At 39.1% G+C, this 21,906-nt stretch overlaps 1 protein-coding gene across 3 annotated transcripts in view; it reads right to left on the reverse strand.

Annotated features, from left to right (window-relative positions):
* The window catches only part of MYT1L (myelin transcription factor 1 like), a 685,202-nt gene that overhangs the window by 25,772 nt on the left and 637,524 nt on the right, over positions 1-21,906 (reverse strand). For all 3 annotated transcript variants that reach the window (XM_020965838.2, XM_078149744.1, XM_078149745.1), the window contains exon 21: positions 1,270-1,361. In XM_020965838.2, coding sequence (XP_020821497.2) covers positions 1,270-1,361 — 92 coding nt within the window. The remainder of the gene's footprint in view (positions 1-1,269; positions 1,362-21,906) is intronic.

Consider the following 21,906-nt stretch of genomic DNA (forward strand, 5'->3'; position numbering starts at 1 on the left):
CTTTCTTGTACCTTATTTTGTATCTGGCACTTAGTTCAGTGCCTGGCACACAACTGGCACTTAATAAATGTTTACTTATTGATTAATTTTATAGATGAGGAAAGTGAGGCAAACACAAGTTAAGTGACTTGCCTAGGGTTACGAAGCTAGTAAAGTTTCCGAGCCTAGACTTGAACTCAGGGCTCGACTTCAGGTCCAGAGTTCTATCCACTGTGCTAACTAGCTGTCTCCTAGAAGCAGTCACCAACCAAGAGAGTGGAGCCCCAGGTATGGGCTTTGGGGTGAATGGCTAGGAACTTAGAAAGGCCATTGTAGAGGAACTGTCTGGAGATTAGGGGGAGCCATTAAAAAACTCACCTCAGGAAAGTGCTGCTTAGAATGGTGTGTTCTCTCCCTCACTTACACTTAATTAAGAACCTTCTCTTCTTTCATGGCCTCAGCTCCAGTGACACCTCCCTTAGGAATCCTTCCCTTACCTCCACATAGAAAAGTGGTATTTTTCTCCTCATTTCTGACATAAGAACCTTGTCCAGATGGAACAATATTAATTGATGTACATATATGCAATTTATGTAATTCTATACAACTACTGTAATGTAGTATTACAGATGTAGAGTTGAAAAGTACCTATGACATCATTCAGTCTGACCCCCTCATTTTATAGATGAAGAGACTAAGACTCAGAGAAATGAAAAGACTTGTCCAGGATCAGTCCGTAAGTGGAAGAGCTGAAATTTTAGTCCAAGCCCTCTAGCTCCAAATTCAACACATTTTCCATTGCCCCACACCACACTGTGTTCTCACTGCTGGTATTTATTGTTTTCTCTTTTCAACAATATCAGGTGTATGGATGGGCAAAGTTATTTGTACCTCAGGCTTTCTTAGTGCTGAAAAGGATCCTTAGTGATATTATATTATTTCAAAGCAAAGAGGAAAACCAAGACTAAAGTCTTGATTTTAAATGTGGCCTCAGACACTTAACTATCTATGTGCCGCCGGGGCCAGTTACTTAACCTCTGTTTGCCTCAGTTTCTTCAAATATGAAATGGGAATAATAATGGCATCTACCTCCCAAGTTGTGAGGATCAAAAGAGATAATTAATAAAGTGCTTAGAACAATGACTGGCATGCAGTAGGTGCTATATAAATGCTTATTCTCCCCCCCAACCCTAACCCATTCCCAATAACTATCCAGGTTTTGCTTCCCCCACTCCACTCCCTTTCCCTGACTGATAGATGCAATTAAAAACATAACGACTGAGCATTTACCATTACTGGCCCGCTGCTTTATCGTTAGCATTTGTTCTCCTGACAATTTTGCTTTCTTCATGGCTGATGTGGCTCGTGGGCATCCTGATAGACTGTGGGTAACAAGAACATAAATAGCCTATTAATCACAGGTACTAGAATATCCATCAAAGCACAATGTCATTAGGTCCAGTGTCTGTGAAATCCTCCATGACCAACGTTGTACTCACATCTATGTTTACAGAATGAGCCCTAACGGCTTACTGGTAACACTGAGGGACTCAGATGATCTCCAAGCCTTTGCAATCAGGGTAGCCTGAATTTAATGGTACGGTGGAAAGAGCATTGGCTCTGGCCTCACATGACCACTGGGTTACAAATTCCAATTCTGTTACTATCAGGGTAACCTTGGGCAACTCCTTGGGCCTCATTTTTCTCATCTATAAAATGAAGGCATTCGACTAGATAGCCTGAAGTCCCTTCCAACTCTGGATATATGATATAGTCCTATTAGACTCTAAATGGATTATCTGTTCTGACACTAAATGCTCTCATATTTCCATGCTTTTCTAGTTCTGTGTCTGCTAGTTTTTTTCCTATTCCTTTATCGGCCATCACTTTTTCATTCTAAGTAAGCTCTGATAGAACATAGCCCTTCAGATGCATCAATTGACTCATCAAAACAGGATTCTATCCATAGTGACCACGATCCTCCCAAATAAAAATGTTCTCTCTCTTTCAATTTTTCTCGAGCATTTCTTCCTAGTACTTTCCTTTGATCTTTTAACCTTCTCTTCTGTATTCTAGCAGGTGTACCCAAGAGGAACTTCTCAAACCATTCTTTCCTCTTGTGTATGCTTTGACATACTCTGGAGGGCCTCCTAATAACTCATGTACTACCTGTATGTAAATGCAATACAAAGTACATGTTGACACAATTTGGAGAGTCTTAATTTTTGCTTCTAGATCCTCTTTCTCTGCAAATGCCACTTAGAAAAGCAATTTTGTGGAAATTGTCATGAATAAGATGTGAATTCATTTGAAAGCATCACTGTATCCAGAGCAGCTTTTTTGGTCATTATGTATTTTCTTAACTAATGGGTACTAATATTACTTCTGTCATATAAGATCATAGATCTAAACTTAGCAGGTAGCTCAGAGGCCAATTAATCCAACCCTCCTCCATTTTACAGATAAGAAAACTTAGGCCCAGAGGTAAAACAACTTGCTCAAGGTCACACAGGTACTAAGTGACAGAGACACAGTTTGAACCTAGATCTGGTGACTCCAGAGCCAATGTACCTTCTACTATGATCTTTAGTTCTGGTGATCTGAAGTGATTGTTTTTAACTTTGTTAATGGCTCCTCAGACTTAAAAAAAAAAAAGCTGGCAGGTTCTCCTCTCAGCTCTTCTCAGTCCATGCATTTGTTTCTTCTGGCTGCCCCTAGGGACCACGGGACAGGGTTAGTCTAGAGAGGTGCTTTTCTTGACTATTCTATGGCATAAGGTCAAGCACCAGAGGAACAAACCATGTGCGAGGAAGACAAAATCCAAGGCTCAGAAAACCAAAGAGAGAGTTTGGAGGATGGACCTCAAAAGGAGTATGGAGGTAGGTCACTGTGGCAGAGGCTGTTGCATCCGGTGGGTCTGCATTATAATGATACATAACCAGATAGATCAGAAACTAGCAGATGAACCCTTCCTCCTCCTGTCTTTGCTGGGATGTACAAACAAAATAAAATGAGGTTAGTTCTCCCAGGCTACACTGCACTGAGCAGGCTTCAATTAATAAACCATTTCAGTTCAGGGCTTCACAATTTAAAGGGGCTGTGGAGAGTTTAGAGAATAATGGATTTAGTAAAGTTTGAAAAACTAGATCTGGAAAGGAAAAAAGAAAACAAAAAACAAAAACAAAAACAACTGAAGACAGCTCCCAAACAGATTGATGGTGCTGATGCTGATTTCCTAATGAATTCTACAACAAAACATTGAACAGTTTGGAACTTAAAAATAGGATCCTATATGAAGTCGAATCTCTATTTCATAATGCCTGATTTTTTTTAAAGTGAAGAATAAATTCTTTGCATTGTTTTAAAAAAAGCAAACAAAAACAAAACTCCTTTAACCTTTAAAACTTCTTTAGGCTATGAAAGAACTCTATCTAGCCCTGCTCATCTGGATATCAAATTTATCCAGTTCTTTTTTGCTGTTCAGAAGCTCTTCAGTCTTACTCTAACTATATGCAGCATAGTATACAGAATTTTGAATGGCAGAGATCCTGTCCATGGCTGTACTATGTTATAAATACTTGTATCCCAGTTGAAGGACTTAGAACTGAAAGGGACCTTAACATCTAGTCCAACTTTTTATTTTACAGATGAGGAAACTGAGGTCTGAGAGGTGGATTCAAATTGTATTGGGACTTAAGTTTCTGACAATGAATACAATGTCACATGTTACAGCTGAGATTCTTAGATTTTTTTTTTTTAGATTAGACTTTGGAGTTCATGAATATAGAGACCTTCTGGTGTGGGGCTTGCTTTATTAATAGAGATCAGCACTGTTTCTGTAGTTTTTAGTCTTAGAGGGTAGTGGGGCACACTAAGCGCCTAGCAGACCTACATGGTTAGTCACATGGCTCAGAGGCGGCACTTGAACTCTGCACTGCACCATGCTGACTCTTAGATTACAGGCTCATAAATTTAGAGATGAATGTGTCCTTAGAGGTCACCCAGATCTGAGCCCTCATTTTACAGAGGAGCAAATTGGGATCATAAAGGGATTAAATGTCTTGCTCAAGGTCACAAATCTATTACATGGTAGAACTGTGACTGGAACTCAGACCCTCTAATTCCAAAGCTAGAAGTCTTCTCATTTGGAATGTACAACACTTTATATGTACTGGTGTGTGTGTGTGTGTGTGTGTGTGTGTGTGTGTATGTATGTATGTATATATACACACATATAATACACAAATATATACACATGTGTGTATGTATATCTACATATATACCGCTAATATGTCTATATATATTATACATATATGTCTATATCTGTATATATGTCTATATCTATATCTATCTATAATAAGTTCCATCCAAAGAAATGACTAAGGAACTAAAGTCTTGGTTAGCTATTTAGTCTTAGACAGTTGTCTGAGGTAACAGGGTAAGTGAGGTACCAAGGTCACACAATCAATATGTACAGAGGTGGTACTTGAATCCTAGTTTTTGCTTTTTTTTTTTTACTCCTAGGCTGCCTTTTAACCTACTATGCCATATACTCTTTTTAGATGACAAGATCATGAATTTAGAAGAGGAAGGGACTTTAGAAGTCACTAGGTCTAACCCTCTTTATTTTACAGATGATGCAACTGCATCACATAAATATTACATGGTAGAACTGGAATTGGAACCCAGGCCCTCTGATTCCAAATCCAGAAATGTTCTCATTTGCAGTGAATGAAATTGATAAAGACTGAGGAAGTATAATCTGAGCAAACTGATTTTTTTTTAAGGCAATTGGGGTTAAGTGACTTGCCCAGGGTCATGTGTTTGCTCTGAGACTGGATTTGAACTCAGGTCCTCCTGACTTAAGGGCCGGTGCTCTATCCACTGCGTCACCTAGCTGCCCCTAGCACATTGATTTATTAGCAAGGCTAGCGTTTGTACAACAAAATGGGTCCAAGGCCTCTCTGTAGGCACAAGGACAGTATTTGGCAGTTAATAAAGCTTTCTTATACTCAAAAATGAGGGACTAATCAATTTCTTTCTGATTGTCTATAGTTTCATCAATCTTGTGGTTATTTCAATTATATACTGATACATTCTGTGGTAATTACAAAAACATGCCACAAGATGTATGTACTACATCTTGTAGTCAGCACCTACTACCCCAATATCCCAGAATTATATCACCATGTTAATTTCCCCATAATCAAAGCAAAATCTAGCTCACAAAATAGAAGACAATCATAAAATGGAAAGAACCAAACAAAATGGAGTTAGTTCTGTATTCCATAATTGCCATACACAAATACATGTGTGTTTGTTGTGTGTGTATACACACTAAAAAACTAGATATGAGGTATTACAGTTCCATTAAAAAAAAAAAGGACAAAGGAACTACAAAGTCTCCGTTGGCTTATTAAAGTCCAAGTGTATGGATTAGACTAGATGGCTACTGGGGTTCCTTCCAACTGTTATTCTATAGCTAAATTGTTATTCTATAGTTCTATGTTATAATTAATATTGAGTAGTAGTTCTCAGTTTTTTAAAGCTGTGACAAGATATTTTTTAATCTTGAACTTTGTTGCAGAGGTATGCCCCCCCATCTTATCTGCACCAAATAGGGCATCATGCATACTTACTTGTAATTCAAATAACTGTGTTTGATAATTTGTCAACACAACTTGAAAGGCTGTTTAAGAGTCCTGGGGGCACTGAGAGGTTAAGGGATTTGCCCAGGGTCACACTGCTTATTTATATCAGAGATGGAACTTGAACCTAAATCTTGACCAACTCCAAAGCCAGCTCTCTATTCACCATGCCAGTTGCCTTTTTAAAGAAAACAAATATAATTTATATGTGTGTATATAACTAAGTTTTAAAATTGAATACCCTGGGAAACTTTATGTTTCAGAGCACATGCTCATCTTTATTAGCAGAGAAGGTTGTTTAATGTTCTGATTTTTTTAAGGTTAATTTAATAAACTCCAACATTTAGATTAATACTTAAATTCTGGAGGTTGGGAAGGAAAAAGAGGGGGAAAAATGAACTTTTTTACTGAGTTTCCCCACTCCTTCTACATTTAGCTGGAATCAGATAAAATAATATATCAATTTAAATGCTGACAGAAGTGGGAAAATATATGAGAATGTCAGTATATTCACCTTATAATTTAAGAATTCTCTTGAATGCTTCCAGTGTGCCTGAGTGTTTAACTTTGAAATTTCAAGGGTATGGAGGCTTAGGTTCCCTTTCCTAATCATTGACTGTGACATTTCAGGCAAATTGTTTAACTTGGAATCTTATTTTACCTGTTCAGAAAAGAAGATGGGTAAAGGGAGTGCAGTAATATATATTTTTTAAAATTCTAATCATGGTAGCCTTTAATAAAGCCCTTCATAATCTGACTCCAACCTGTCTTTCTCGACTGATCGTTCATTATAACTCACTCTACATTTCAGTCAAACTAATTTGCTTGCTACTCTTTGTACATTTTTTTTTAGTCTACTATACCTTATCAATCAATTAATCAGTCAATCAACAATCATGTTTTGTCTTCACAAATCCATCCAACCACCCAGCTGTCTTCCGGGGACATTTTCCCATCTGCCTGCGTCTGGCTGCTGTCCCGCTTCTCCCCACCTGGACCAGCAGCCTGCCCACCAGATCTGGACCTCCGTACCCTGGATTGTCACAATCCAGGTTTCAGTCCCTGGGGAAGTTGATCCACTCAGCTTTGGAGCTTGGTTCCATCTGATGGTACTTGTGTTCTGTTGGCACAACTTTTGAGAGAACCAGATCTCTACCAAGCCACGCATGATGAGGCATTGCAAGTGAACTTTAATAGAAAGGATGGATTATTAGAGATGAAAAAAGACAAGAAGAATGGCTTGGAATTAAATGATCTAGCTTTTGCTTTCCTTCCATTTCTAGTGGAGAGGGGGGAGAGAGAAGGAAGGGAAGCCATAAATCATAACAAAATCAACTTGTAACTAGACTTGTGAAAATTCTTGTGGGTAAGATCCAGTGGAGTTTTGACAAGAATAAGTCCTGCAAAATTATCCAAATTTTCTTTTATGAAATGATAATACTATTTATATAGTATTTACTGTGTGCCAGGCACTGTGCTAAACACTTTACATTTATTATCTCATTTGAGAAAATAAAGATTATAGCTTTTGATACTCATCACCCCAACTTCCTTGGTTGCCTCTCCCTTCTGACTGGAGGGCTGTAGGGAGGAGCAATAAATTTTCAAAGCCTCCCTTTATAGAGGGTTCAGAACTTTCCAGGTAACAGCAATTTTCTTTCCGTCAGCTACTCTTCCATGTTTGGTTTTGTCTCCATGGAACATCATGTCCCTGATCCTGGTGCCCTCTTGGTATTTCCCCTCTCATGTTCTCCCAGCTTTTGCAGCTCTTATCAGCTTCTTCTTGTGGGTTGTCTTCTCCTATTAGACTGTAAGCTCTTTGAGGACAGGGATTGTATTTTTAATTTTAAATTTGTATCCCCAGTGCTTAGTACAGTGCCTGGCATACAGTAGGTGATTAATAAATGTTTATTCCATTAAATTAATTTGAATCATAGGATTATAGATCTTCCGTGGGAATGGATTTCAGAGTTCATCAAGTCCAACCTCCTCATTTTTCAGATGAGGAAACTGAGGCGCAGAGAGGTTGCAACTTGTCCAAGGTCACATAGGCAGTACCTATCAGAGGCAGAATTTGAACCCAGGTCCTCTGACTCCAGTGACAAGACTGGTAAATCAAGAGAAAGTGATAATTGAAGTTTATTTAGGTAGTTATAATTTAGAGGGGGACTCACTATTGTCTCAGTGGTATAGAGTTGAGAGGCAGAAAGACATCAGTCAATGGGAATGTAACTCTCACTGTTCTAGAAAGCCCAGTTTTGCATCCATATGTATATGGATATACTTTATCACAGTCCTAGGCACATTTTATCATTCACCAAAACAATGAAGTCAAGAACATTTTCAGGAAGCTTGTTGTTGAAATGGGATTTAGTGAGTGAGTTAGTCAAACTCAAATGATGTCTCTGTCATCTTTCCCATGCTTTATATAACCACTGCCCTATTATTTCATACCTGGATTGCTATACCAGTATTTTAATAGTTTATCAAGATGAATTCCTCTAATGCACAGCTATGATGTCATTACTCTACCAAAAAGTCCACAGTGCCCCACTGCCTACCGAATCAAGTTCAAACTTTGTACATTCTCATTAAAGATTCTGCACAATTTTGTGGCAACAAAAATTCCCAGCATTAAAATAACAATAATAAATTTCCAGCATAATATTAACATTTATGCAGCACTTGCCATGTGCCAGACACTGTGTTAACCAATTTACAATTATTATCTCATTTGATCCTCACAACAACCTTGTGTCTCACAGCTAATAAATGTCTGAGGCCAAATTTGAACTCAGATCTTCCTGACTCCAGGCCTAGGACTTGCTCCAGACCTTGCTGTCTAAGATATTAGCTAGTGTTTATCTTTTTTAAAAATTTATTTTTGCTAGGCAATGGGGTTAAGTGACTTGCCCAGGGTCACACAGCTAGTAAGTGTTATGTGTCTGAGGCCAAATTTGAACTCAGGTCCTCCTGAATCCAGGGCTGGTGCTCTATCCACTGTGCCACCTAGCTGCCCCTCATTTGGGGTATTCTTGACAAAGATACTGTAGTGGTTTTGCCATTTCCTTTTTTAGCTCATTTTACAGATGAGGAACTAAGGCAAACAGGGTTAAGTGACTTGGCCCGGACCACAGAGAAAGTACCTGAGGCCAAATTTTAACTCAGGAAGAGGAGTCCTCCTGACTCCAGGCCTGGCACTCTATCCATCTAGCAGCTCTTTCGGTTAGTAAAGTGTCTTAAATTCCCAGGGCAGTAATAATAATAGTAACAACAACTTACATTTCTGTTGTGTTTACTATATGCCATGTGCTGTGCTAAGCACTTTACGATTATTATCTCTTAATAGGTTAGGTGACTTGTCCTGGTTCATATGGCTAGTGTTTGAGCCAGAATTGAACTCATTTAGCCACCTCTGTGGCTCACAACCTTTCATCTATTTTTTAATTCTGATAAGCTGCATTTCTTGTTCTTCTCTGATCTCATCCCACCTTCACCTAGCTCTGTGAGTCTGCTCACACAGGCCCTTAGTGTTCTGTCCTGTCTCTGTCTGTTTCATTCTCCATTATTCAAAGTCGCATTTCAAAGCTTCCTTTTCCATGAAGTTTTCCCTTAGCCCTGAAACAGAAGTGGATCTCTCATAACACTTCATTGTACCTTTCCTACATATGCACATTCTATTTTATATTACAGTCATGTGCAGAGTTCTCCTCCTTCCTATTAGATTGTAAGCTCCTGGAGGGAAGGGGGTAGTGGCTAGAGTTGGGAGGAGCTGGGTTTAAGTTTTGCCTCTGCCACTTGTGGCTCAATTTCCTCATTTGTATCGGAGAGGTAATAATACCTGTAATCCTGGCCTCACTGGGCTCTCCTGAGGCCCAAATGAGAGAATTCTTAAGAGTACTTTGGCAAGCTCAGAGTGCTACATATTATTAGTTATTATTTCCCTAGCACAGCCTTGTACAAAGCTTCTCTCCTTTCCAACCCATCCCTTAAACCAATGTCAGAATAATCTGCATTATACAAAGAAGCATATCACTTCTTTGTCCCCTGCTGCTTATTAAGTCCAGTCCCACACTCAGAGAATCTCAGAGTTGGGAGGGACCTCAAAAGACACAGACTAATTTAGATAGAATACTGGGCCTGGAGTCTGGGGGACGTGATTTCAAATTTAACCTCAGATACTACTGTGTGACCCTGGGCAATTCACTTAACCTCAGTTTTTCTCAGTTTCTTCAACTGTAAAATGGGGATCATAATAGCACCTATCTCACAGGGCTGTTATGTGGATAACAAAAAAATGATGTTTGTAAATTACTTGGTGCTGCAGTTTAGTCCTGTGAGATGGGAGCTGGGACTCAGCCCACCCAGGGATGCCGAAACCTACTGTAGTTTCATGGTATGTTGTGGGGGCACCATCCAAAGAATGCAACAGAGTCAGACCACCTGTAATCCAAGTACAGGCATTTGCTGAGAATTGACATCCCTCAGAAACTGGCTAGGTTCCAAGAGGAACCAGCAACTTCAGAGAAAGTAATATGGATTTTATAGGGTAAAGATGCAATTACATAACAGAAATTATGCATATTAAAAAGCAGGAGGGATTTGTCAAGGGATTAGGTAATAGGGGAGGGATCCCTGCTATGGTTCTGTGGTCAAACATCCTGTTCGTGTTGCCCTCTGACTGGCTAGCTATTGTGGTCCTGTCTGGTGCAGGTGGATGGTTAGCTATTGTGGTCCTGTCTTGGACTAAATGGATGATGTGATTGTGGCCGAGTACAAGAACACACCTGTTCAAATAGGTGAACTGCATCAGGGGTAGTGGCTAGGTAGGGGCAGTGGCTATATTGAGTCTGGGGGCCTGAGGTGTGGTTAAAGCCAGATTGTGTGGTCAAGTCAGGACATGACTGCTGTTCAGTAGGGCCCATAAGGAAGTCAGAATGTTGGGGCTGGGGGCAGATTTCTTAGGATTCCATCACTTTGCATGGTGCAAAGTAGGTTCTTAATAAATCCCCTCTATGGCATGACCAACACAAGTGGTCACCTAGCTATCCCCTGAAGGCCTTTGGTGAGGGGAAGCCTCCTACTTCTCAAGGTATCCCATTTCATTTTTGGATGAATCTAATTGTTAGGGTGTTTTTCCTTTCCTGAAGCTAATTTGGCCTGTCTGAAGCTTTCATGGCCCAAGGACGGGGAGCCTGTGGCCCTAACAGGTTCTTCAACCCAGTATTGTTCCTGGTTCTGTCCAATGAAGCCAAACATAACAAGTCTAAGATCTCTTCTAGTGCAAACGTTTGAAGACACCTATCAAATCTTCCCTAAATGTTCTCTTCTTTAGGCTGAACACCCTACATTTCTTCTATAGTATGATCTCAGGCTCCTTCGCCATCCTGGTCACCCTCATCTAGTTACTCTCCTGCTTTTCTATGTCATCCCTAAATTGTGGGTTTCAGGTCTGAACTATGGATATAGCCTGGTCAGAGCACAATATAGGAGGACTTTACATTTACATTTACTTTACATTACTTCTCTCATTGACCACCTTCATTTTTTTTTGAAATGTCCTATTGTATTACTGAATCAAATTGAAGCAAAGTTCACTCCATCTTCTTTTTTTTTTTCAGATAAATGGCTGTCTAGTTGTATCTGTCCATCTTATACTTTTAAAGTTGATTTTTCTGAACTTGATTTTTACATTTATTTTTATTAATTTCATCTCATCATATTTGGCCCAACATTCTAGTGTGTCAAAATTTTTCATTTTCTTTCAGTACATCAGCTATCCCTTCTACCTTGAGGCCTTTACACATTTGAAATGTGCCATTTATGTATTCATTCAGGTCACTTATAAAAATGTTTAAAAGTACAGAGTTAAGGATAAATCCTAGAGTTCTGAACTAGAAAACCCTTTCTATTATGACTATAGATTTGACTATTCAGTCAATTTTGAATCCATATCCATTTAACTGCACTGTTGTATGGCTTATAGCACTCCCTCCTCTACAAAAAGACAGTAATAATAATAGTAACAATAACAATAGCTAGCATTTATATAGCACTTACTATGTATCAGCACTGTGTTAAATGCTTTACAGATATTATTTTACTTGACCCTCACGATAACCCTGCAAGGTAGGTGCTATTATTATTACCATTTTAAATTTGAGGAAATTGAGGTAGACAGAGGTTAAGTGACTTGCCCAGGGTCACACGGCTAATATTGTCTGAGGAATTTGAACTCAAATCTTCCTGACTCTTTGCCCTGAACTCTCTCTACTGCTGTCACTTATAGCTGCCCAGCTGCTAAAGCATAAAGGACTGTCAAGAAACTGTTGATATCTTGGTAAATTTACAGTATTCACTTGATATGCCAGTCTAATAGAAAATGACTGTAATATATATCTTAATCTGGATAGAGTCATGTTGGCTCTTTGTGATGATCACTCCTTTTCTGAACATTCAGTTTCTGAATGTTGCTAGTATTCAGTTGAGCTCACTGGCCTACAGCCTGCAAACTCCTCTCTTCCTTTAAAAAAGACAAAACCCAAAACCAAGACATTTGTCCTCCCTTCCTCAGTCTTGCTCTACCTCTCACATTCTTCACCACCTTTCTGTGGTTATTGGCTCTTCTAACCCTGGTGGAGAGTTTATTGGGCTCTCATGGCCCATGAAACACAGGGCACTTGTGTTTTCTGTTACTACCCTCCTACTTTTCTTAGGCATTAACTGCTTATTAGTCGCTTGCGTCCTCTCCAGTCCAGTTATCATTCTTTTTGGCAGAGAAGTCTAAGGAAGGGTTGGAGAGATCTGCTTCTCTCTGCCCTCTCTTATTATTATCCACCCATCCAGGGCAGCAGTCTCATCCCTTCTTTGATATTTAGCTTTTCCTTCATATAGTTAAAAAACAAAACCCATTTTGTTGTTCTTAGCATTCCTAGAAATCTCAAGTGCGTTTGGAAATGTAGGTGGTTCTGAAATAAGATCTGCAATGCGAGAAAGAACTGAGTTCAAATCTGGCCTCAGACACTTACTAGTTGTGTGACCCTGGGCAAGTCACTTTGCCTGAGTTCCTTAGCTATCAAATGGGGACACACTAGAGAAGGGAATGGCAACTCACTCCCTTATCTTTGCAAAGAAAACTTCATGGACTGAGTCTACGGAGTCACGTAGAGTTGGATATGATTGAATATCGGCAACAACATCACAGACATAGTGAAGTCTATCAAAGTGCTTTTTTCTGCTGCAGAAACAAATCCCTTTTAAAAGTCAACAAATGATAAGCTGAGTAGGAGGGAACTTGTATTGGGTATGCTTCCATGAGAATATATGTATATGTACACATAAAATATGTTTAGGCCTATATATGTACATGCACATATCTATACACACAGAATTATTTCAATCAATTCTGTTATGGTAAAGATGTGGTCTACTGTGGAATATTGCTTGAAAAGACCTGATTACCTCCTTTTTAATCTCTTAATTAATGTGAATGCACATTATTCTATATAGCTGGGGGAGTAGGCACATGTAGCTCAGAACATTATATATTCTCTTGGTTACTCCCCCTTTTTTTTTTTGGCAAGAAACATTTCAAGTGGACAAGACAGTGGTAAAGCAATATGAGGTAATACTGCCACCTGGTGGCCACCTGAACTTTGTCAGCACTTTAAAGAGGAGACTTGTCATAGACATAGGATAACCTAGAATTATTTCCCATCAGCTACACTTTTGAGACAAAAGAATAGTAGTTTAGGCTGTTAAGCATGGGAGTGTATAAAAATGATCCTTACCATGATGCAGGAATTTCTGAAATTATCTACAGTACTAAATCAGTATGGAATGATTGAAATCTACATCAGTAGAGGGAATACCTATTAACACAAAATTATAGCTATTCCAATCAATACAACAAGCACTTATTGAATACCAGCTCTGTGCCAGGCACTGCACTAGGGAATAGAAATACTTTCCTCACAACAATCCTGTGAAGGTAGGTAATGAAAAAAAAAATTTTTAACGTGAAGACCTGTGATTTCAACCTCTTCTCTCTCTGTTTCTGTCTCTTACCTGTGTCATGCATATCGCAACACAAATATAACTTAGAGCTGTAGAGAGTTGCCTGGGACTTTAAGGGAATAAGTGCTCTGTTCATGGTTAGCATATGCATTGGAACTCCAGGTGTGCTGAAGTCAATTCGTATCTGCTTGTAAGAGCCAATTATAAAATTTTTGTGCTAGCATTTATACTTTGGAAACTGGAAAATGCTATAAATTAGGGTTTGATTTATCGTTTTGCTGATTGCCTAGACTTAAGAAAGTAATCGTGTAGAGCCAGCTACTAAATGCTTACCAGTACATTTCTGACCAGAACTGGACTGGAATCCAAGACTAGCTAACTCACCACTATGACATGATGCCTCTCAAAACTTCGCAGTATACTGGGGCAGCGAGGTGGCGCAGTGGATAGAGCACCAAACCTGAAGTCAGGAGGACCTGAGTTCAAATCTGGTTTCAGACCAAACACTTGACACTTACTAGCTGTGTGACCCTGGGCAAGTCACTTAACCCCAATTGCCTAAAAAAAGAAAAAAAAAACTTTGCAGTTTGGAGGGATATGGTCAACTGAAACTTATAGTCTAGACTTGGAACCTATTACCATGTACATCATTGTTTCTATACAAATATATGGTCCCTGGCCTAAACAACTTGGCTTACAAACATTTGAAATAGTATATTTGTAGGGTGGGAAAAGCCTATATAAGTAAACCATTATCATAATACTATTATTATAGTGGTACCTTCAGGAACTGAAACAAAGAGCTATAATTTCCTAGATCATGAGGGGAAAGCATAGCTCTACAAAGTCACATTGGACATCTGGTGTGCCCAAAGTACAGGGTCATGGATGGCTACCCTTTCTATACGTAAGTAGAATGGGTCTGAGGGTCAGCTGCTCTACTTATATGCCACTCTAGGACACAGGACCTAAACAGGGAGGAGCTACATCTAATTACCACTTTTTTTGGTGTCATATGGCTTTTTGTCACTTTGGCCTGCCATCTTCCAGATTAATAAAAAAAGCTATCTCATTTGATCTTCATAACTATAAGGTAGGAACGACAGGCATTATCTCCATTGTAAAGACAAGTAAATGGAGCTTGGACATGTAAAAAGACTCCATGGTCACACAGCTAGTAAGCTTCAGAGCTGGGATTCCAGCCTGCCCTCTGAACTAGTGTTCTTTCTCCTATATCATGCTGCCTCCCATACATCATGCATGATGAAAGGATATGGTTGGTGCAATGCAAACTCACCCTTAGGATTAAAAAAAGAGCTCCTAGAGCCTGACCCACAGAGCATGTATTTGAAGTGCCATTTGATACAATGGATAGCACATGACTTCATTAATCATGGGATTTATGCTTCCCATATAGGATAAAGGAAACTCTTGGCTAATGATGCAATCTCCCCTTCCTTCCCACCTCCAACTGATAATAGAATTGTAAATTAGCTGAAGGAAGCCCTTTTCTCTTTCTTTTTTTCCCCCCGGGGAACATGAATTCCCCAAGACATGAGGGTGAACAAATTAAAAAGTTGTTGTTTTAATTTAGACAATAACTCTAGAAAATGACTACTTGTTCATCCTTGTGCTAAACGCTAGATCTTGTTTTTTCCTCCAAAATAGCTGTGACATCTGCTCTTTTCTCTCCATCCTCGCAGCCACCCCCTAGTTCAGGCTTTCATCACCTCTCCCCAGATTATTGCAATAACCTTCTAATTATTTTCCTGCCTCATCTCTCCTCATCCCAATCCATCTTCCCCACAGTTGTCAAAGTGTTTCTAAAATATAAGTCTCATCGTGTTACCCTCCTGCTCAATAAACTTCACTGGCATCCAGTTACCTCTAGAATCAAATAGAAACTTTGCTGTTTGTCATTTAAGGCTCTTCATGACTTGGCTCCCATACTATCTTTCTTGCCTTATTACACATTGCTTATCTCTATGTACTTTATAGTATAGCCACAGAGGTCTACTTGCTGTAAGTCACACGTAATCCTCTATCTACTGTCTCTTTTTAAGTTGATCCCTCCTGCCTAGAATGTTCTCCCTCCTCCCTTCCTTCAAGACTCTTCTCAAATGCATCCATGAGGCCTTGTCTGATCATCTTAGCCACCAATATCATCCTCTTGTATCCACTTTGTATGTGTATTGTTCTAACCCTGCTTCTAACTCTAAATTTGAATTCTAATCCTAATATGTATATGTTTTCTCTCATTAGAAAGTTCCTTAAGGTTCCTTAATACCAGAGACTGTTTTTGCTTTTGTGTTTGTATCCCTAGCACCCAGCACAGTGGCCTGACACATAGTAGGTGCTTAGTAAATGCTCTCTTGTTTGATTAGATCTTTTGAAGTATTAGTGACTTTTAAATAAATGATGAGCTTTAAAAAAGCAAGTCAGATGTATTTTTCTTAAGAAAATACTTGTCTACTATCTGCCAGTTCCCTTGTAACAACTATATTAAAATATTGGGTCAGATTTAAAATTAAGCCTCTTTAAAATTGTATTGGTTTAAAAAGAAAATCACCTTTTTGACCTTGACAAGGTTACTTAGTATATCTGGACCTCAGAGTCCTCTGTAAAAGAGGAGATTGGATTAGAAGATATCCAAGCCCTTCCAGTCCTAAATCCCATGATTCTATGATATTTATAGGGTACACATGGGGGAAAGTCCTATACAGAATGATACTTTTTTGGTTCTTATTGCTTTTTTCCTTACTTCCTATATCTATGGGTCCTAGTCCTCAGTAACCCATCAGAACCCCTGCTCCCTCAAGTTTCTCCAGGCTTATCTGATAATACATCTTTCTCAAGCGTATGAGAGTCAACATGGGACACTAGAAAGGTCTCTGATTTGGAGGGTCATAAAATCTTACTAGCATGATGACTTAGGCTAGATGGCTTTCACCACTCTGAGCCTCAGTTTCCCCACTCACAAAATAACTGCTATATCATGGCTCTTGTGAGGATCAATAATAGTATGAAAGCACTTTGTAAATTGTAAAGTTGTATAAATAATGATCACTATAGCCTAGACTCACCTTCCAAATCATTGTATTAATACTAACATTTTTTTCTTCTCTGGCTCTGCCACCACCCTGGTCCAGGCCCTTATCTCCTCAAACCTGGACTATTACAATAGTCTGCTGGTTGGTTTCCCTGTCTCAAGTATCTCCCCATTCTAATCTATTCTCCACAAAACTGTCAAATTGATCATCCGAAAGTACAAATCTAACCATTTACCTTCTAATTCAATCAACTCCAAGAGGCTCCCTATTGCTACCAGAATGAAATATATATTTTTAAAAAATCTTCTGTTTGGCTTTTAAAAGCCATAACCCTTTCCAGTCATCTTACACCTTACTCCACTTTTCAATCCCTTACATCTTCCCCAATCCAGTGACACTGGCCCTGTTTTTTCTAACATGATACTCTCCAGACTCAGAGGATTTTCACTGTCTGTTCCCCATGCCTGGAATTCTCTTCCTCCTCATCTCAACCTCCTGGCTTCTTTCACTTCTCAGCTAAACTCCCACCTTCTGCAAGAAGCCTTTCCCTATCCTCTTTAATCTTAGTGCTTCCCCTCTGAGACTACCCTTGATTTATCCCATAGATATCTTGTTTATGTAAGGAGTGAGGGGCCTTATTAGTAGGGAGGCCCACAGATTGTGAAGCCTGTTATTGTGTGGCTCAAAGGGAGGCAGAGTAGACATTTCTAGCCTCTTCTTCCCCTACTCTTCTCCAAGGGGGATTTTGATTCCTGCCAGGAAGGGAAGCAGGAAGTTGGGGCCAGAAGCTACTCTTCTCAGAGAGGAGTAGCAGGATATCTATCTGCTCACTTAAATATTATTAGTCTAGGACAGGGGTAGGGAACCTGTTGCCTCCAGAGCACATGTGGCCTCGAGGACACAGATTCCCTACTCCTGGACTAGGAGGTATGACTGGGTTCAATCTAACTTCTACTCACTTTGTCATTATTGGGGGGAAGGGAAACTGCAAGCTCTATATCCAATGCTCAACCCATTTCCTACCAAGTAACAGTTCCACAAAGAATACACATAGCGAATGGGCAAAAAACCCATTTATACAAATAGTAGCAAAATAAATAATAGGAAGTATGCATAGGACAATAAATAACAGCCAATACAAAGTGATGGAGCTCTCTCATCAGGAATGAGATAACTCAGTTCAACCAAGAGACAGTAATAGATTTCACCCAAGGGAAAACTCTTTGCAGTCTCTAATTGGGGACAGGGACCTGATGGAGACTACCAGCTCCTCTTATGTCTTTCCACAGTCTTTTCCTTTAGCAAAGTCAAGTGAAGATGGCCTCTTCCATCTCCCCTCTCAAAGCTGAAAGCAGAAGCATCTAAAGTGACTTATGCTTGAAGAGTCATGAAAAGTACTGAAGGGACAAAAGTCAGGGCATTCATCCCCACCAATGAGGAGAGAATCTCTTACCTACCAATGGGCTTTGGGACAAAGGTTACATTTGTATGTAGTTGTCTGCATGCTGTCTCACCCATTAGGTCGTGAGTTCCTTGAGAGAGGGATTATTTTTTGCCTTTCTTTGTATCCTAAGTGTTTAGCACAATGCCTGACACATAGCAGGCACCTAATAAATGCTAGCTGACTTCATATTTCTACTTCTCCAGGCCAGAAAATCACAGCATCTCAGAGACGGAAGGGGCCACAGAGGCTGTCTAGTTCAACTCCTATTTAAACAGGAATCCTTCTACACCATATCAGACAAGCAGTAATTCTGCATTTGCTTAACAGCTCTAATTTTTAGGAAGGTTTTCCTCACCTCTGTAACTTGTATCCATTATTCCTCGTTCTGCTCCTGGAACCACACAGAACTTCTCTGTTCCCTCTTCCACCTGTCAGACTTCTATATACTTGTAGACTTTTGTCATGTTCTCCGTAAAATTTCCTTGATTAACTAAACATCCCTAATTCCTTCAGCTAACCCCTCAGATGCCATGAACTTAAGACTCTTTACTACCCTGGTCACCTTCCTATAGATGTTGTACAGTTTATCAACGTCCTTCCTAAAATACAGTGCCTTAAACTAAGTGCCAGACACAATGCCTCTCAAAGCAGATGATGATTGCATTTGCTTTTCTTGGCTACCATCTCACACTGTTAACTCATATGAAGCTTGCAGTGGACCAAGGCCATCAGATCTTTTTCAGAAAAGCTGCTGTTTAAGGGCTGCCTCTCCTTTTGTCTTGTGAAGCTGACTTCTTGAATCCAAGTATTATATCACTCGTAAATTCTATCTTAGCTCATTCAGTACAATGTTCTAGCTGGTTCAGATACTGTCTGAATACTGATGGGCTGTCCTTCTGTGTATTAATTACTACCATCTTGTAGGATCTGCAAATTTGATATGCAAGTCATCTATGCTTTTATTCAAGACATTGACAAAAGTGGTAAACAGCACAATGTTAAGCAAAAATTCCTGGAGGACATCCCTTCTTTTCAGTTGATGATGAATCATTATTAATGACTATGCTTTCCATTTGTCCATTTAACAAATTCTGAATCAACCTAATTGTATTATTTGCTAGGTTCCCTTTTGCTCACCAAATAGTTCTAATTTTTCTGCTTCTTTCCTTTACCTCCTCAGCTGAATAGCTAGTGACAAGGGCATTGGATGTGAAGTGCCAAAGAAAAAGCTTCAGAGGTCCCCTCTTTATAACTCAGCTTTTCCCTCCATAAAAGTGAATTGGACTAGATCAAGAGTTCTTAATCCAGAGGTGATGAATTTTTTAAAAAATATATTTTAATAACCATTTCTGTATAATTTGTATCCTTTGTAATTCTAGGTATTTTATTTTATGCATTTAAAAAAAAAGGAACCTGAGAAGAGGTCCATAGGCTTTCCCAGAGGGTAATAACAAATGGATCTATGACTTTAAGGCTTAAGGACTCCTATACTAGATGATCTCTAAGTCCTTTTCAAATTCTAAACTCTATGCTTTGGCTAATTTTTTTTTTGTGAAAGGTGGGAAATGAGGCATAAAGATGACTGATATTTTCCTGAGTAAATTTGTTCTGCTTGAAGGAGAAGATCTGGGTTTAATGAACTGAGGGGTTATATGGAAAATTCTTTTTTTTCTAAGTAGGAGGAATCTGTTTGCCATGCCAGTAGTAACACACAACTCACTTGTGAATTATGCTGAACAAAATCATTTGGAAACTGAACTATGACGGTGGTGGTGAGGGGGCAGGCTTTGATGGCACTGGGTTTTCCAGTTCTCTTCTGCCACTTTGGGTAAGTCACTTAACCTTTTTATAACTGGGCAGAATAATAACAACTTTTACCATATAGCATTATTGTGAGGCTTAAATGAGATCATATATATGTGAGTTCTTTGAAGGTAATGTTTTTTTTTTACAAATTAAAAATAAATATGATTCACTGTGGTGTCATGGAAATTACACTGGGCTTGGAGTCATAAGGTCTGGGTTTTACTCCCCATTTTGCTACTTGCTAGCTCTATGACCTTGAGTAAGTTGTTTAGTCTCCTGAACTGTATAATATAATTATGCCTGTCCCCAGGCTGTTGTGAGGATGTAAGTTGCTTTAAACCTTGAAGTGTTATGTAAATATGAATTATTATTACTATTGTTGCTATTGTAGCTCTAATAAAATGCTAATTTGATACTTTGTCAGGGCCCAGAGATGACTTTGGGCTCCTGAAGATCTGTGGGAGCACATCCTTCTCTAGCATCATCTTCACAAGTCCAAGGTCATTTTAGGATATGTTGAAGTATCAGAATAGCTAATGTCTCAAAGCATGGAAAGGTAAGATTTCTGTTGGGAAGTATCCACACCAATAAAATCATGGAGGATATGTCTAGTATTAGTCCTCCTACATAATATTCCACCTTTTATTCTACCTACCTGATTTTCAAATGAACTTTAAGATGCAAGAAGAGGTATTTTTTGGGAGGGTTTATCAGATCAAAACAAATGCTTTTAATGATTCATGTCATATCCTGGGACTTACAAAAGATCTTTTCCTAAATGTTTCTCCTCAAGTTTTGTACATATACTTTCAAAGACACATATACTCTCCAGTTGGGATCCCACTGCTATGTATGTTGAATGAATGAATGAATTAGCATTATTAAGTGCTTACTATGTGCAAAGTACGATGCTATGCACTAAGGATACAAGTAGAAAAGTAAGACAATTTCTGTTCCCAGGAAGCTTATATGGGGGGAGACAAAACATAGAGAAGGTTTTAGATGCCACTCAAATAGAAACACTTCATCATCCTTCAGGTGCATCAGCAAAGTGGATAATGATACCTCTTCTCTAATAACATTTCCACTGATAAACTCTTCTCAGTGTCTGATATTCCCTCTAGTGATACAGATGGCAAGCCACCCATTTCTGCCTAGCCGATAGGATTCACCAACATGCTGAGGGCTCTTCTTTATTTCTCTTGACATCATAAACATATTAGTGGAACATTATAGGAAGCAGCATGGTAAAGGAGGAAAGAACATTGGCCTGAAGCCAGAGGACCTGGGATAAAATTTGATTTCTTTTGCTTCTGACACTTAGTATGTATGTGATGTTCGGCAAATCACTTAATTGCCTCTGTGCCTCAGCTTCCTCATCTGTAAAATAAGGTGTTGGACTAGGCAACCTCTGAGGTCCCTTCACCTTTCAACCCCAAATTCTGTGCTCTGTACCAATCTATCATTGATCAGTTCCAAAGAACAAATTTCTTACAGGTGGGTTAAATGATGGACTAGGAAGGATGTTGGACATGTAAGCCTGATACAGAGATCCCATAATAGAAAACAGAAGCTTCTTGCTTAATAGGTAAATGTGATAAGAGAATTTCTGGCTTGACTGTTTTTTTTTTTACTGATATTTCCTTAAAAGGAGCAATCAAGTAACTAGCCAGAGTCTGCAAAATCAAACTTGAGATGTCTCCATATCTCCAGTGTTAACTGGCGAGCTTCCTGTTTACCTATATAGATCTTTCCCTTCTGTTATTGGCATCATCATCATCTTCCCCTTTTCCTCTTTGAAATTCCACTGTACCCATCCTGCTAAGGTAACCAGAACCTACATAATGTATTTTAAAACTGATGCTCAGGGCTCACCAACTTTAGCCTATGCTCTGAATATAATAACCTGTAGTTTTTTTCCCCTATCTCTGCATTGGTAATTGATGACTGTGAGCAGACTATT

Source organism: Phascolarctos cinereus, unplaced genomic scaffold (assembly GCF_003287225.1).
Source record: "Phascolarctos cinereus isolate Bilbo 61053 unplaced genomic scaffold, phaCin_HiC Scaffold_2;HRSCAF=192, whole genome shotgun sequence".
Taxonomy (NCBI): Eukaryota; Metazoa; Chordata; class Mammalia; order Diprotodontia; family Phascolarctidae; genus Phascolarctos; species Phascolarctos cinereus.